General features: G+C 32.3%; 1 protein-coding gene across 1 annotated transcript in view; it reads right to left on the bottom strand.

Moving 5' to 3' along the window:
- Positions 1-15,961, bottom strand: part of LOC145683623 (uncharacterized) — a gene marked incomplete at its 3' end in the record, with an annotated part of 551,164 nt that overhangs the window by 406,988 nt on the left and 128,215 nt on the right. The window contains 6 exon segments of the mRNA XM_081754960.1: positions 1,501-1,554; positions 2,689-2,727; positions 5,252-5,287; positions 6,469-6,513; positions 10,063-10,101; positions 12,559-12,594. Of these exon segments, the coding sequence (XP_081611086.1) occupies positions 1,501-1,554; positions 2,689-2,727; positions 5,252-5,287; positions 6,469-6,513; positions 10,063-10,101; positions 12,559-12,594 (249 nt within the window).

The raw sequence follows: 15,961 nt of genomic DNA, 5'->3' as shown, positions 1-15,961 counted from the left end.
TGCAATCAAATTAACCAAACATTTAGCTGTAAGTTACATTTGCCATCTAGGAAAGATTTTACTATAAAATTCTATGCTTCTAATTTTAGGTAGTGCTAAATATTCATCCGTTGTTTCTGTATTAGCGTCACTGGAAAAAAGGTAGAGATTACAAGTTTCTGTGTTATTTTATGTATTTTGTGTTGTAACTTAATTGTTTATTAAATCTTTTTTGGAATATTTTAGTAACATTTCGGTATACGTTATTTGATTGTGTTTTTCTTTATTAATTTATATAACTATATATTTATATAAGTCTTGTACTGTAATCTCATCTATATCGTGTGCAATTTACAATTAGCTAGTAAATTGTTTTCGATCTAGTGATCCACCGAGGAATACCACAGAAGCGTACATGATGAACGTTTAAATTCACTGGACTAATGTTTCAGAAGCACTACATTATACATATAGGAGATGTTATAGTTAGATCCAAGTCGGTATTGTCTACCTCCATAAGGATAAAATTTGCTATTAGCAACATTTAGAAATTATTAAATTAAATATACATGAATGCATTATATATTTTTTTAAAAAAATAAAGTTACACATAATACCAATTACCTCTTTAACGGTATCCATTCTTCTTTGTATTTGCTATGTTTGTACCTTGCCTTAATAATAACTGTTTTAAAAGAATATTGCTTTATTAAAATTTATGGTATTGAATGAATACAATGACTATCCAATTTACTGACGATATTCTCTACCCTAACATCCTTACTACTAGAGGTTACAATAGTTCCAAATCAGGGATTAGTTTCGTTCATCAAAAGGAACTCCTCCATCTACGATAGGTATAAATTCGGTGGAGAGTGCGTACTCGTGTAGGAATGTAAGTGGGTTTAGCGTAGCTAATCATGATCGTAAGAAAAAGCTGGATTTATGTTGCTGATTTTAAATAACTGATGGGTCATTGGAAGGGCTCAGTGCGCATTTTACACTTACTTCGCTCTTTGTATCAATAGTTGAAACACCCTTGACGTTACTTGTTTCTTCAAAACATGTTGATTTAAAGCGTACTAAAATAAGAAGAGGTGAGTTGTTGAATATTTTAAGACTTTTTACCTATTAACTTCATATATAGAGAAGAATTTCCAGGCACATCTTCTTCATAAGAATAACTCGGAAATATGCTATTGAGTTTGAAATTATTGGTACACAAACCTTACAATAAAGAGTTTCTATTAAAATGGCAACAACAATATTTTTATATAAGTATGATTTCAGCTTACGATAAACAGAGAGCTGAAATATTTGAGAGACTAGCTTAGTGTAGTTGAATGGATATTACTGGATATAAACTACAGGTAAACTACAGGTAAAACAATCTATTACAGGTAAACAATTATGTGTTTAATTAAGTATTATTTTAAGTCCTAATGAACAACGATCCGGAAACTTTGATGGTACTAGTAATTATAATTTTATAAAATTTTAGAATATTAAGAAAAATATTACCTTTTACTTTTTTCTTTCCTTTGCCAGCACTTCCACCACTACTATAATGGTATGCTAGAATGGAAAGTAATATGTTGATATCCCATAGAAGTGACTAACGTAATTTCAAATCTTAGTAATTATAATAATATTAAAAATACTATACCAGTATGTTTCCTAGCAAAAAAGGGAAAAGGTACTTGGGTAGCATATCTAGAAAGATTCACTGTCAAATCCATAGTATTGAGAGAACAACTTGCACTATAGAAGGCATTAGCGCTTACACAAAATATTCATTTAGGGTGGAAACACATGTATGAAATTTAACGTGTCACGTCCTGTAGGTCGACGGTACTTAAACACCCTCTTAAAGGAGGTTTAAAATGCAACGCAACCAACCAAATCAGTAGACCAGGAAAAATTATTATCCTCTTGACACAAGACATTTATGGAGATAATATAACAGAAAAAAGATTAAGTAAATACACAAATTCAAATTTTGTTTTAAGTATCTTAACTATACAAATTCAAAGTAATGCAACTTCATTATATTTAGATAGGCACTTCTCACTTCGAATGGTAAAGTAATACGCGAAGTACGGTTACTCCGTAGGTCCACGTTTCATATAGACTCGCTGCTGAACGAGACGTTGACCTCAAAGTCAACTCAACTATTTTCTTATTGCACGACATGTCATATTTGGTTAGAGGATATTAATCCCATTCAGCTAGGGTTATTTTAGCCTGACAGAAAACATCATGAAATGCTATTTTCTACAATGAATTAAATTAGATATTCAATATTTTTTAGCTGTTTGACACCAGAATCTTTATCTAAATTTATGCTGTAATATGGGGGAAAATATACACTTAATTTGGAATATTACCACACGTAAAAAACATATTTCACTTGGAACAGGTTTTATCGATACACAAGTATATATCTGACTATTTGAGTTGTACGTTTCAATTAATACGAACTTACCATAACATGGTAAACCACAGCATGAAGAAGACAAATTTTGTTTAAATATTAACTGCATACATTTAAAACGCGAGTGTGATTTACATTAAATTTACAGGTGTCACAAATTGCTTATCACATGAATAAGTGAATTCAAAGTAAGCATTTATAAAGAAGGTTAAAGTTTAAGAATATAATTTAAAATCAAGTATATTTCTATGCAAGTAAACGATGAATGACTTTACCTTGTGCATTTGCGCTGGAACTAGCATTGCTCCAACTTTCTGCAGAAAAAGTACAAAATAAAATAAATTTATAAGCTTCAAGTTTAGTTGAACACAGATTTAATGAATAGGGTAGGAATATAGCCTATTAAACACAAAATTTCAATATCGCCTTACAGCTGAGTGCACTGTTAAGTATTAACTTATATTTTTCCGGATATAAGTAATATTACATTCACCAACATCATCCATGTAAGCCCTCTTCCGAGAGATAACTGTCAAATTTTAATATAATAAAAAAAATAATTTAACTCGAAATGTGAATAACAGTTTAACACTTAAGAAACAATTTAGTGTACTCTAGTCTACTTCTAGTTTAAAAATCTTGCCAAATAGCATTCCCTGATTTCTAGTAGATGTAGTGAAAGAAAGATAAATAAAGTATAATTCTGGTGTAAATAAAATAAAGGATGATAAAAAATCACTAGAACGAAATGCAGAGGTTTCATGATTTTCTTGCAGGAATATAGCATTGAAAGTAAATGCAGAAAAAAATTAAGTACATGGATCCTTCCTGATATCATAATACTGTGGATTTTGAATGCTTCAAAATATCAAACTACCTTCTACAGAGTAGGTGTTTTTAAAGGCCTGCTGATTCTAAAGGTTATTCTGAGGCCAATACTAACACACCAAACCGATATTCACGAAAGAAATTAAATATCGAGTGATACCATCAACTTCTTTTTACTACTCAGTTCAAAATGCTTTGTTGTTGCAAAGGAATTTGAAACTTAAAATACATAAAATGATAACCATTGCTGTTGCGCTGTATAGTTACGAAAGATGGTCACTTACTCTGAGGTAAGAATACAGATTGTAGGTGTTTGAAAATAAAATAATGAGACGTGTATTTTTACTCAAGAACAACGGTAATGGGGAATGACAGAAATTTCATAACGGGGAACTCTGTAATTTACACCGTTAATCAAACATTGTTAGGATTATCAAGTATATTAAGCTCAGATGAAAAGATCAAATACAAAGAATAGGGAAAAGTAGGTTCGATGTTTTAATTAGAAATTTAATCGAGAAACGAACATTACTAAGAACTATTTGCAGATGGACGAACAATATTACTTTGAAACTCGTAGAAATAGTAACACAAAGTAGAAAATTTATCCAGTTGTCGAAGGACAAAAATCAACGGAGAGCTTAAATGCATCACTGAACCTAAGGATTTTAAGGACCATACAGTTAGTTATTGCAAAAAAGTAGCTAATAGTTTATGCTATTTTATTTTATACTAAGGTTGTTCTATTGCCTATTGGTTTCTTAAATACATTTTGAAATATTTCAGTAACGATTTTGTATATATTGTTATAATTTGTATAATTTTGCACTTATTAATTGCAAAATTAATGTAATGTAATATTATTCTCATCTATTCTGTGTAATTAACAGTTGACATATTTTTTGTTTCTGTGTTTCTCAATATAATAATTGCTGACAAAATATACCTGGAGGACATTCCAAATAAGTCGATTACAGTTTTAGACTGCATCAAAGTATAAAACAGTTCTCCGAAGAGAGAAAAATGTTTTATAATTTCCATGTTACCAACAACCTGTTCTTGAGGTGAACAAGAAGAATATAGGATGAGAAGCGCTAAACTAAAAATAAAATCATGAATATAGAAGAGTTATGAGTCACATTTGAATAGTCATGACTCTTTCTACATTGGTTTAAACTGATTTTCTCATGAAATTCATATTTAAAAATCGTTAACTCAAACATTCACCTTTAAAATATTTTAGAGTTTAAGTTCAGTGTACAGCATACTCAACTAGATCATGTCCTTACTTGTATTTTCTCCCTTTCCATCTACCCGAAAAAATAAGTATTTTAAATAATGGATTTTTTTTCAAATTCATTATATAGAGAAAACACCACTCCCTTACCAATTTCTGACAAATATTTTACCCTAACACGTTTTCGTCTGAAAGTTAAATCTAGTCCAATTTGAAGATTCACTTCGTTTAGCAGAAATAACTTCCCGGACTTCTGGTGGAGGATGTGAGATCAAACAACAAAGTAGGTTTGTTTAGCGCACACAATCGAGTGTCTGAGGAGCATCCTGTGTTCCTGCTGATGATTTGAATAAAATGGTGTTTTGTCGTTAAAACCTCAGTGCAAATTTTTTACACATCTCGAGCTTTGGATAAACAATGGAAACAACAAATGGTGAGACATTTTTTTTTCAAAACCCGTTCATTTAAACCCAAATACATAACACTTGTTGAAGTAAGTAAGCCACTTATGGTATATAGTTAGCTTTTGAATTCATTAAGTATACATATGAAGGATCTTTTCTGCTCCTATTTATAAGACTAATTTGTGAAAAATATGAATACACTATGGAGTTTAAGGTTATTTGTGTACACATTACTAAGTAAAAAAATATCCGTAATTGTAATTACAATTAGAAATGATTGCTGGCTACAGTACGACCAGTACAAAGTCTTTGGTAGAGTAATTGACTACAGTGTAATGACAATTTTTTGAATATTAATAAGAATATTACCTTTGACTTTTCCTTTTCCTTTACTAAAATGATATGCTAGAAATGAAAATGAAATGCTATTTTTAAATACAAACGAATAATATAATCTTCCGACACATAACCTAAATATATACGGAACCGTAACCAGTATGCTGGCATATTTTCTCAGAAGGCAGGTTAAGATGCAGTTCAACAGAATATCCACACATACCCATGCCATGTAAGTTGTAGTTAACACAAAATAAATATTAGCAAATGGTCATTTTAAAACTGTGAACGTTTTTTGTATGTCTAAGCTTTGTCTTTCATGCCTATATCAGTGTGTTACATCACGCATACCGATAATACCACAGATAGAACATCTTAAGGAAAATGGAATGTGAAATAATGACATTGAAAAATTGAAAGCCACCCTTTGTATACTACTGTAGGATATTTAAATTAATATTGGTTCAATTAAATGATAACTATAAATTGTCCTGACAAAATAACAAAGAGCTTTGAAAAATATATTTACTTACGTTATAAATCCGCATTGAAGCAAACATTTACCTGAGTCGTGAACAGTAAGACAGGGGTCGCTCCACGAAATGTCTTATTCCATATTCCCAATCTATCTTACTATTGCGTTCAGAAAGGGCTCTGTGATCAGTTCTGCATCATGATTTCGAGATGTGGGTTACCTTTTGTAGGTGAAACTGAACTCTCCTATCTTAGCTGTTATTCCTGGCTGGTTGCATACTGCGTTTGAGATGTTCCCTAATAAACTGTCTCATATACTAAACACGTTTTTATTTGAGACCACAACTATTTCATGAATTTATGCAAGACTTTTATGTGCACTTACCTTGACAAATGGAAAATAATGTTTAACATATTTCTGAGTAAAATAACTTGTTTGACTTATAAATGTTGCTGTCAAATCTATTAGTAAATATGCCGACTGCCCGTTCATTACAACTCTTCACCCCTTTCCATGTCCAATATTACTCATTCGTTAATTTCAGGACCACGTAATATTTAATGAATTTACCGTATAAATCCCAACGTCTATAAGACATGTTTTGTTTGAGGAGTAACTGATTGCGTTTTAGATACAAGTGTTACTTTTATTTCAGACTAGTTTTACGTTGTATAACATAACATTCCAAAATACCATAACAATGAAAGGTTTTAAAGTTGAAACATAAAGATTAAAATCAAATCTCATTGCACACAGAGAAAACTAATAGTTTTACCTTCTGCATTTGCATTAGCACTAGCATTGCTAAAATTTCCTTGCCCTGCAAAGGAATAGGTACAAATTAAAGTATATACTATAAGCTTGCTTGAAGTATTAGTTAGTGAATAGGGTAAGGAGCTTGTGGTACCTTATATAGCGCACAAAATCACACATTAATATTACGGATAATTAAATTGTTAGACGTTTAGTGATACAAATACTACAATTACCTCTACCTCTACCATCGATTAGATATCCTTCTTCCGTAGGCAAATCCTTGCAAGTTTAATGTAATCAAATTAACCAAACATCTAGCTGTCAATGCTAAGTTAAATTTGTCATCTAGAACAGATTTCATTGTAACATACTATGCTTCTAATTTAAGTAGTGCTAAGTAATCATGCATTGTTTCTGTATTAGCGTCACTGGAAAAAGGTACAAGTTACAAGTTTCTGTGTTATTTTGTGTTGTAACTATATTGTCAACAATCAGATTGCACGAAAGATAGTGATCATTCAATCAAATTGCATCAACAATAACTTTGCCAGTGTCAGATTACATCACCTTGTGACTAAATTTCAGTGTTGTAGCATGAATTGCCTTTAGACTATGAATCATAAGATTCAATAAGGTTAGCTATCAGGTTTCTAAAGCTCAAGGGCAAATCAACCACCACCAATGATTTTAGATGATGAGCTGTGACTATAGTTCAAGGTATTGTTTCAAATTTCGCGCCTTATGTTAAAATTCTGTTTATCACAATTCCCAAATTTAAAGAATACCTCTCTCGATATACCTGTATTAAAATTAACCATATCATTATATGTGCAATAAGGTCAATAATGTCCGTCAATTGTATACCTTAGCAAACCAACTGTTTTCTAGAAGTGTGTACTCAAACTTAAGAAGTACCACAACAAAGGAAATGAATCCCTGTACACTACCTCATCAAGGTCAATCACGTGGTACATCGTATTGCTTACGTTTATATTTGGTCCATATGCGGGAATAATCAAAACTAATGACGTAATTTCATTTTGACAATTCTCAAATTATCCTACAAAGTTTCAATTGTACCATTGTCCTGGACTCCTAATCTCATCATAGGTCAATAACTGACCACGTGATTATACTAATATTTGACAATGATTTACACAAAGAATGATATACCACCCAATTCTAAGAACAACTACCAATTATTGATTTAACAATAAGAAATGTACCCCTCCCAAAATTTAAGATTGGTACACAAATACGCCTGTGTTTATGAAAAAAGTAATAAATCCTGCACTCATTCAATGATAAAGCCGAATCATAGAAGATAAAATAGGTCAATTACCTTCGAAATTTGAATATTTGGCCATAAAAGGGACACAAACATGTTTCAAAGTGTCCTAAAAAACGTTTACCGAATTTTGTTATTTGATAATTCCCAAATTTAAGGAATGGTTCTATGTACCCCCAGAAAATTTAAATAGGAACATAAAAATATAAAGATAAGAAACCTATGTACATACCTATATAACGTGCTAAATCCTTATCAAAGGGAATAAATTGAGTCAATAATCGAACACGTGGTCATACTAATTTCTGGTAATTTTTACCCATGAAAGGAAACGAAATTTATAAGAACGTATATTATTATACCAAATGGGGCAATTTTCTAACCTTAAGGGTGAGCCAATGTACCTCTACCAAATTTTAAGATGAAAGCATCGATGTTCTCATGCCTTATAAAAGAAAATAAACCCCTCAACACATTCATATGTTAATATAAGGTAATAAAACCGCATCAAAGGAGGTCAATAACCTCCGAAATTTGAATTTTAACATTTTTTATCCACAAAAGGGAAAAAATGGACCACCCAAATTTATACTAATATATATTAGGGTCCTATAGTACTATATTAAATGTTTACATTTGGAAATTTCCAAAATTGAAGGTGGGGGCTAATGTACTCCTTCAAATTTTTCAACGGATGCACCAATGTATCTATATTTTAAGAAATAGAATAGATCCCTATACATGCCCATATAATCATATAAGATAAAAAACGTCATGAAATGAAATAAAGTTTGTCAGTAACCTCCGAAATTTGAGTTTTGGTAGTTCTTTACCCATGAAAGGAAACTTGATGGATCACCCAAATTTATAGTGATACATATTGATGTCCTATAGTATAACACCAAATGCTTATATTAAATGATTTCCAAAATTTAAGGGTGGGCCAAGGTACCCCTCCCAAATTTTAAAAGGGTTCACTAATATACCTATGTCTTATGTAAGATAATTGACCCCTATACATACCCATATAATCATATAAGATAATAGGATGTGATCAAAGGGGATAACTTAGACCAAAACCAAACACGTGGTCGTACTAATTTTCGACAATCTTTTACCCATGAAAGTGAACGAGGTGGACCATCCAGATTTATCATGATACATATTGAGGCCCTGTACTATAATAGTGAATGTTTAGATTCGGCAATTTCCAAAATTTAAGGGGTGGGCCAATGTTCCCCTCCCAAAAAATTAAAGGGGTGTGTGAATGTACCTATGTTTTATGATAGACAATGACCATCTATACATGACCATATAACCATGTAAGGTAATTAAACCTCAACAAAGTGTATAAATTAGGTCAAAAGAAGCAAAATTTGATTTTTAGCAACTTTTTACACATGAAAGGGAACGAGATAGACCCCAGTACTAATAGAGGTGCATACCTTTGCCTTAGGCTACCACACCAAATTTTTAGATTTGGCAATTTCCAAAATTTAAGGGGGTGGTCCAATATATCCCTGCCAAATTTTAGGGTATGGGCCAAGGTACCTCCCCAAAAATCTAGAGGGGTGGTTGTAAGTACCGCTAGATCATTGACTTCGGGCCAAGGTCATTGAACTTTGACCTATGACGTCACAAAGGTCAGGGCCAAAATCCAAAACATGATCCATGGGGCAATTACTACTTCACTGCTGAACGAGACGTTAAACTCAAATTTTATTATTGTACGACCTTTCATATTTGGTTAGACGATATAAACCTCATTCAGCTAGGGTTAGTTTTAGCCTGACCGCAAACAACATAAAACGTTATTTTCTACAATGAATTAAATTAGATACTCAACATTTTTTACTTTTTTGACACTGGAATCTTTCTCGAAATTTATGCTGAACTATGGGGAAAATATACACTTATTTTGAAATACTAGCACACATAAAAAACCACATTTCACTGGGGATAGCTTTTATCGATACACAAGTATATATCTGACTATTTGAGGTATACGTTTGTCAATTAATACTTCCCTGAAAACCGTCATGTCTTTCATTTCCCGATCTGACACCCCACGAACTACCACTCGACCTCACGACTTTACTATAACTTATGATAATTCACAATATGTAGAAGACAAATTTTGTTTTGAAACTTAACTGCATACATTTAAAACGTAAGTGTGATTTAGATTAAATTTAGAGGCGTAACAAATTGCTTTTCACATGAATCAGTGAATTCAAAATAAGAATTTATAAAGAAGGTTAAGGTTGAAGAAAAAATTTAAAATCAAGTATATTCCTATGCAAGTAAAACTATGAATGACTTTACCTTGTACATTTGCGTTGGAGCTAGCATTGCTCCAACTTCCTGCAGAAAAAGTACGAAATAAAATAAATTTTTAAGCTTCAAGTTTACTTGAACTGAGATTTAATATGTAAATAGGGTAGGAATATATTAAACACAAAATTTCAATATCGCCTTACAGCTGAGTGCACTGTTAAGTATTAACTTATATTTGTCCGGATATAAGTAATATTACATTCACCAACATCATCCATGTAAGCCCTCTTCCGAGAGATAACTGTCAAACTTTAGTATAATAAAAAAATTAATTTAACTCGAAATGTGAATAACAGTTTAACATTTAAGAAACAATTTAGTGTACTCTAGCCTACTTCTAGTTTCAAAATCTTGCCAAATAGCATTCCCTGATTTCTAGTAGATGTAGCGAAAGAAAGATAAATGAAGTATAATTCTGATCTAAATATAATAAAGGATGATAAAAAATCACTAGAACGAAATGCAGAGGTATCATTATTCTCTTGCAGGAATATAGCTTTGGAAGTAAATGCAAAAATATAAATACATCGTATCATAATACTGTAGATTATGAATGATTCAAAATATCAAAATGCCTTCGACACAGTAGGTACGTTTAAATATCTGAGGACAATACTAACACACCAAACCGATATTCACGAAAGAAATTAAATATCGAGTGATACCATCAACTTTATTTTACTATTCAGTTCAAAATGCTTTGTTGTTGCAAAGGAATTTGAAACTTAAAATACATAAAATGATAACCATTGCTGTTGCGCTGTGTAGTTGAGAAACATGGTCGCTTACTCTGAGGGAGGAATACAGACTGAAGGTGTCTAAAAATAAAATCGTGAGACGTGTATTTTCATACAAGAAGAACGGTAATGGGGAATGACAGAAACTTCATAAGAGGGAACTCTATAATTTATACCGTTAATCAATCAGTGTTAGGATTATCAAGTATATGAAGCTCAGATGAACAGTTCAAATACAAAGAATAGGGAAAAGTAGGTTCGATGTTTTAATTAGAAATTTAATCGAGAAACGAACATTACTAAGAACTATTTGCAGATGAACGAACAATATTACTTTGAAACTCGTAGAAATAGTAACACAAAGTAGAAAATTTATCCAGTTTTCGAAGGACAAAAATCAACGGAAAACTTAAATGCACCATTGAACCTAAGGAATTCGTTATTGGAAAAAACTAGTTACTAGTTTATGCTATTTTGCTTTATACTAACATTGTTCTATTGCATTTTTGTTTCTTAAGTACGTTTTGAAATATTTCAGTAACGACTTTATATATATTGTTATAATTTGTATACTTTTGCACTAATTAATTGCAAAATTAATGTAACGTAATATGATTCGCATTTATTCTGTGTAATTAACAGTTGACTTATATTTTGTTTGTGTGTTTTTCAACATAATAATGATGACGAATGTGTACCTGGAGAACATTCCAGATAAGTCGATTACAGTTTTAGACTGTATCAAAGTAAAAAACAGTTCTCCGAAGAGAGAAAAACGTTTTATAATTTCCATCTTACCAACAACCTTTGGTTGAGGTTAACAAGAAGACAGTATGAGAGACGCTACACTAGAAATAAAGTCATGAATACAGAAGAGTTAGGAGCCACATCTCAACAGACATGATTCTTTCTACATTGGTTGAAACTGATTATCTAATGAAATTTATATTTAAAAATCGTTAACCCAAACATTCACATTTAAAATATTTTAGCGTTTAAGTTCAGTGTGCAACATACTCAACTAGATCATGTCCATACTTGTATTACCTCCCCTTCCACCTACCCGAGAAAATATTTTTTTTTAAAAATAATGAATTCGTATTCAAATTCATGACATAAAGAAAGCACCTCTCCCGTACGAATTTCCGACAAAATCATTTACCCTATCACGTTTTCTTGTGAAGCTTACGTCTAGTCCAATTTGAAGATTCACTTCGTGCAGCAGAAATAACTTCCCGGACTTCTTGTGGAGGATGTGATATCAAACAACAAAGTAGATTCGTTTGGGGCACACAATCCTGTGTTTCTGTTGAGGTTTTGAATAAAATGGTGGGTTGTCGCTAGAAACTCAATGTACATTTTTTTACACATCTCGAGCTTTGGATAAACAATTGAAATAGCAAATGGTGAGAGATCTTTTTCAAAACCCGTTCATTTAAACCTAAATACATAACACTTGTTGAAGTAAGTAAGCCACTTATTGTATATTGTTAGCTTTTGAATTCATTAAGTTTGCATATGAAGGATCTCTTCTGCTCCAATTTATAGGACTAATTTGTGAAAAGTATTAATACACTATGGAGTTTAAGGTTATTTGTGTACACATTACTAAGTAAAGAAATATCCGTAATTGTAATTACAATTAGAAATGACTGCTGGCTACAGTACGACCAGTACACAGTCTTTGGTAGAGTAATTGTTTAAAGTTTAATAAACAAAAATGTCTGAATATTAATAAGAGTATTACCTTTGACTTTTCCTTTTCCTTTACTAAAATGATATGCTAGAAATGAAAATAAAATGCTATTTTTAAATACAAACGAATTATATAATCTTCCAACACATAACATATAATTAATACGGAACCGTAACCAGTATGCTGGCCTATTTTCTCAGAAGGTATGTTAAGATGTAGTTCAACAGAATATCCACGCATATAATTTCATTTTCGTATCGTATATGAGGTAAGACAATTTTGTCTTAAAAAGGGAACACCTTGAACGGCGGGGAGGTTCCCTGGGGTAGGGGCAGTGGCCGCCTGCTCCCACAAGTTACGGTCCGTCGTCGTGTCAATAATTTTTTCTTAATTATAACATATTGTTTACGTAACTGATTTTGTAATTCTGTTATTTCTTTATTATTATTATTATTATTATTATTATTATTATTATTATTATTATTATTATTATTATTATTATTATTATTATTATTATTATTATTATTATTGTAAGACTCAGATTAGAATTTCGTACAATTATATGGAATAACATATCCACAACATAAATGTGGCAAAATTGAATCGGTTCAAAAATGTTTCATTAGGCTATTGTGTAGAAATATGAAAAAAGGTTAACACTCTCATAGTTATGGTTACTGGAACGAATACTGGGGGTTACAAGAATTACATGTAAGAAGAAAAATGATAGATACAAACTTTATTCAGATAATTTTAAACAATATATATAGTAGCGAATACTGCCTACATAATATAGGTATAAGGGTACCAACATGTAATCTTAGAAAAGCATCGGAAATGGTTCTCATGAATAAAAATTCGATAATCTTAAGAAAACTGACAAGTTCTTTTAATATATTATCGGAATAATTGTATTTATTAAACAGACGTATAGATTTTATTAGGTATTTATATTATATATAGTATATCTGTATGTTTGACGGTATCTTTGTTTTAAGGACAACTTGAACAAAATTGACTATTTTAATGAATAATGAAGTAATTATGTTTATCTAGATAAGATACAAGTCATAAAATTAGGAACATATTATAAGATAGATAATGACCTCCTATCGTCGAAACAAATGTATTGTTAATATTAAGAGGAATGTAAGATGTGTCTTCTATCACTAAGTGCTGTATTTTTGCTATCTGATTGTTCATGGCACTAAAATAAATAAATAAATAAATAAATTCTTATTATTATTATTGTTATTATTATTATTTTATTATTATTATTATTATTATTATTATTATTATTATTATTATTATTATTATTGCAAAGTCGAGACTTGGCAAAATATATATTTTATGATTTTCCTGATTGGATTTTTGTTGAACAATCAACACACTCCACTTTAGTGGATATAGAGGAGGGAAATATTATCCTGTTGCTTTTCATTGGTTTACTTCCATGCTACACCAAGCCTGGAGATTACATTTCACCTTTCTATATCTAGGGGAAGTACCCTAAAGGTTGTGACGATCATAAGAGAATAAGTGAATAAGTGATGAAATCAATGAACTTTGCGTATTAAGAACATTTCAAATATCAGGTTGTCAGAAAAGTCATTATGTATTTCGGTAAAATATAACAAATGATGGTTTGTGGATATACTAGAGTTATTCGTATCATGCAATAGTTATGCCATGAATAGCTAATATGTTGAGCGTTTTGTGTAATATTATTGCTGTTTGTTTGGTTTGGTTTTACAGATTTGATCAGAGATGGCGTGGATCAATGAAAACGTGATCCACCACCCACCGCGACCCACTCTGTCCCATGATCTAGCAACCACCTTGGCCCACTCTCACCCACTAACCATCATTACCCACCTACCATGCACCACTGACCCACCAAAACACATTATCATCAACTCTGACACCTGAGCCACGTCCTTTTTTCTACCGACTAAAGAGTTTATACTTGTAATAAAACCAGGTTGTCAAATTCTAACTAATTGGAGTTTGAATTTCTACGGTCAATCCCTCAAGCACCGCTCTATTACAATAATGATGGATCTGGTATAAAATGGTAAAATGTTTGTCATGGGCAAACTTACGATGAATTTCAATCAAATTATCATGGTTTAATTATTTCCTTGTTGAATTATCGATACTTCTCAGTGGAAAAGCAGATGGAATTTGAAACTCCCAAATCAAGATACGTAGATCAACATACAGAAGCTTACATTACAAATTTTATGTCCATTTTTCTCACAACTGAATGGGTTCATTGCCCTGTGGTCTAAGCGCTCCAAATAATAAACAAGCTTTTAGCAATTATTATTAAGCGCATGGTAAGTATATATGGATATATGATGCGAAGCACTAAATTTTTGTTGAGTTCAGATGATTTTGAGTTTAACGTTCCTTTCAGCAGCGAGACTATATGAAGATATACCTACCTCATGCCGTAAACGTCGCCACCATCTAGTGGCCCACTTGCGGGTAAACGTCAATATAGAGAGGAGTCGAAGGATTGCCGCTAGTGTCCCACTGCCAGCAGGATTTCGTCGAGTCGAAACAGATATCTCGCGTCGGGGTGTTGAAGTTACCACTGCGTCGGAGCGAAGACTTCGTTTTGGTCCGCGCTCCTTCCATTCGTCGCGGAGAATCGCGGAGGGACCATCACAAACTATCGCCAGTCATGTGCGTGCGGTTATTATTATATATTATTTTTCTAAATCGTTCCTGACGAATTGTTCCTGAAGTGAGCTCCGAGGGTCAAGAATAAATTCTGCCTCAACACCATGAAGAGAAAAATCCTGAGTGCGATAATTGTATGAATTTAGACGGCAACTTTCGTCGATCATTAGAAAGTGAGTATGGGAGAACTATGAAATAAAGTAAATAGACACGCGTCATTTTGTTATAAAATTAAATGGCGAACGCGTTTTATCTTACCCTAAAGAGTTATCGTCTCGTATATACGGTTAAAAGAGCACTCTGATTGACCAAATTAAAACGATTACAACCATTTATGCCTTTACAAGCGACGTCTTCTTCATCGCCTCCGTGGCGAAGTAAAAAAAAACACCCACCCAGTAATCATAAGGTTGGTGTTCCGAGGCTCCTTCGGGGTACTTTTTTGGTACATTTCTCAGTGTTCTTTAGACAAACCTCAATGTAACCAAATCACACATATAGGCGATTTAACATATTTTGGCGGAGTAATTTTGTGGTTCATTGGCGTTTTGTCACGTCAGAATAATGCTGTCTACAATAAAGGGTAGAAAGGGAGCAGAGAGGGTCGGTGGGTCAGAGTGCGTCATATTGAAAGGTGGTTCATGGTGGGTTGTGCGTTGCAGTGAGTCACGGTGGATGATGGGACGCAGTGGGTCACATGCTTTTGACCGACGACCCACTGACCCACTCCAACCCTGGATTTGACATCACATAGGAAATGGAAGAC

This window comes from Thermobia domestica, chromosome 4 (genome assembly GCF_964235325.1).
Source record: "Thermobia domestica chromosome 4, izTheDome1.hap1.1, whole genome shotgun sequence".
Taxonomy (NCBI): domain Eukaryota; kingdom Metazoa; phylum Arthropoda; class Insecta; order Zygentoma; family Lepismatidae; genus Thermobia; species Thermobia domestica.
Note: the sequence above shows the minus strand (reverse complement) of the source record. Positions and strands in the feature narration are given on the sequence as shown.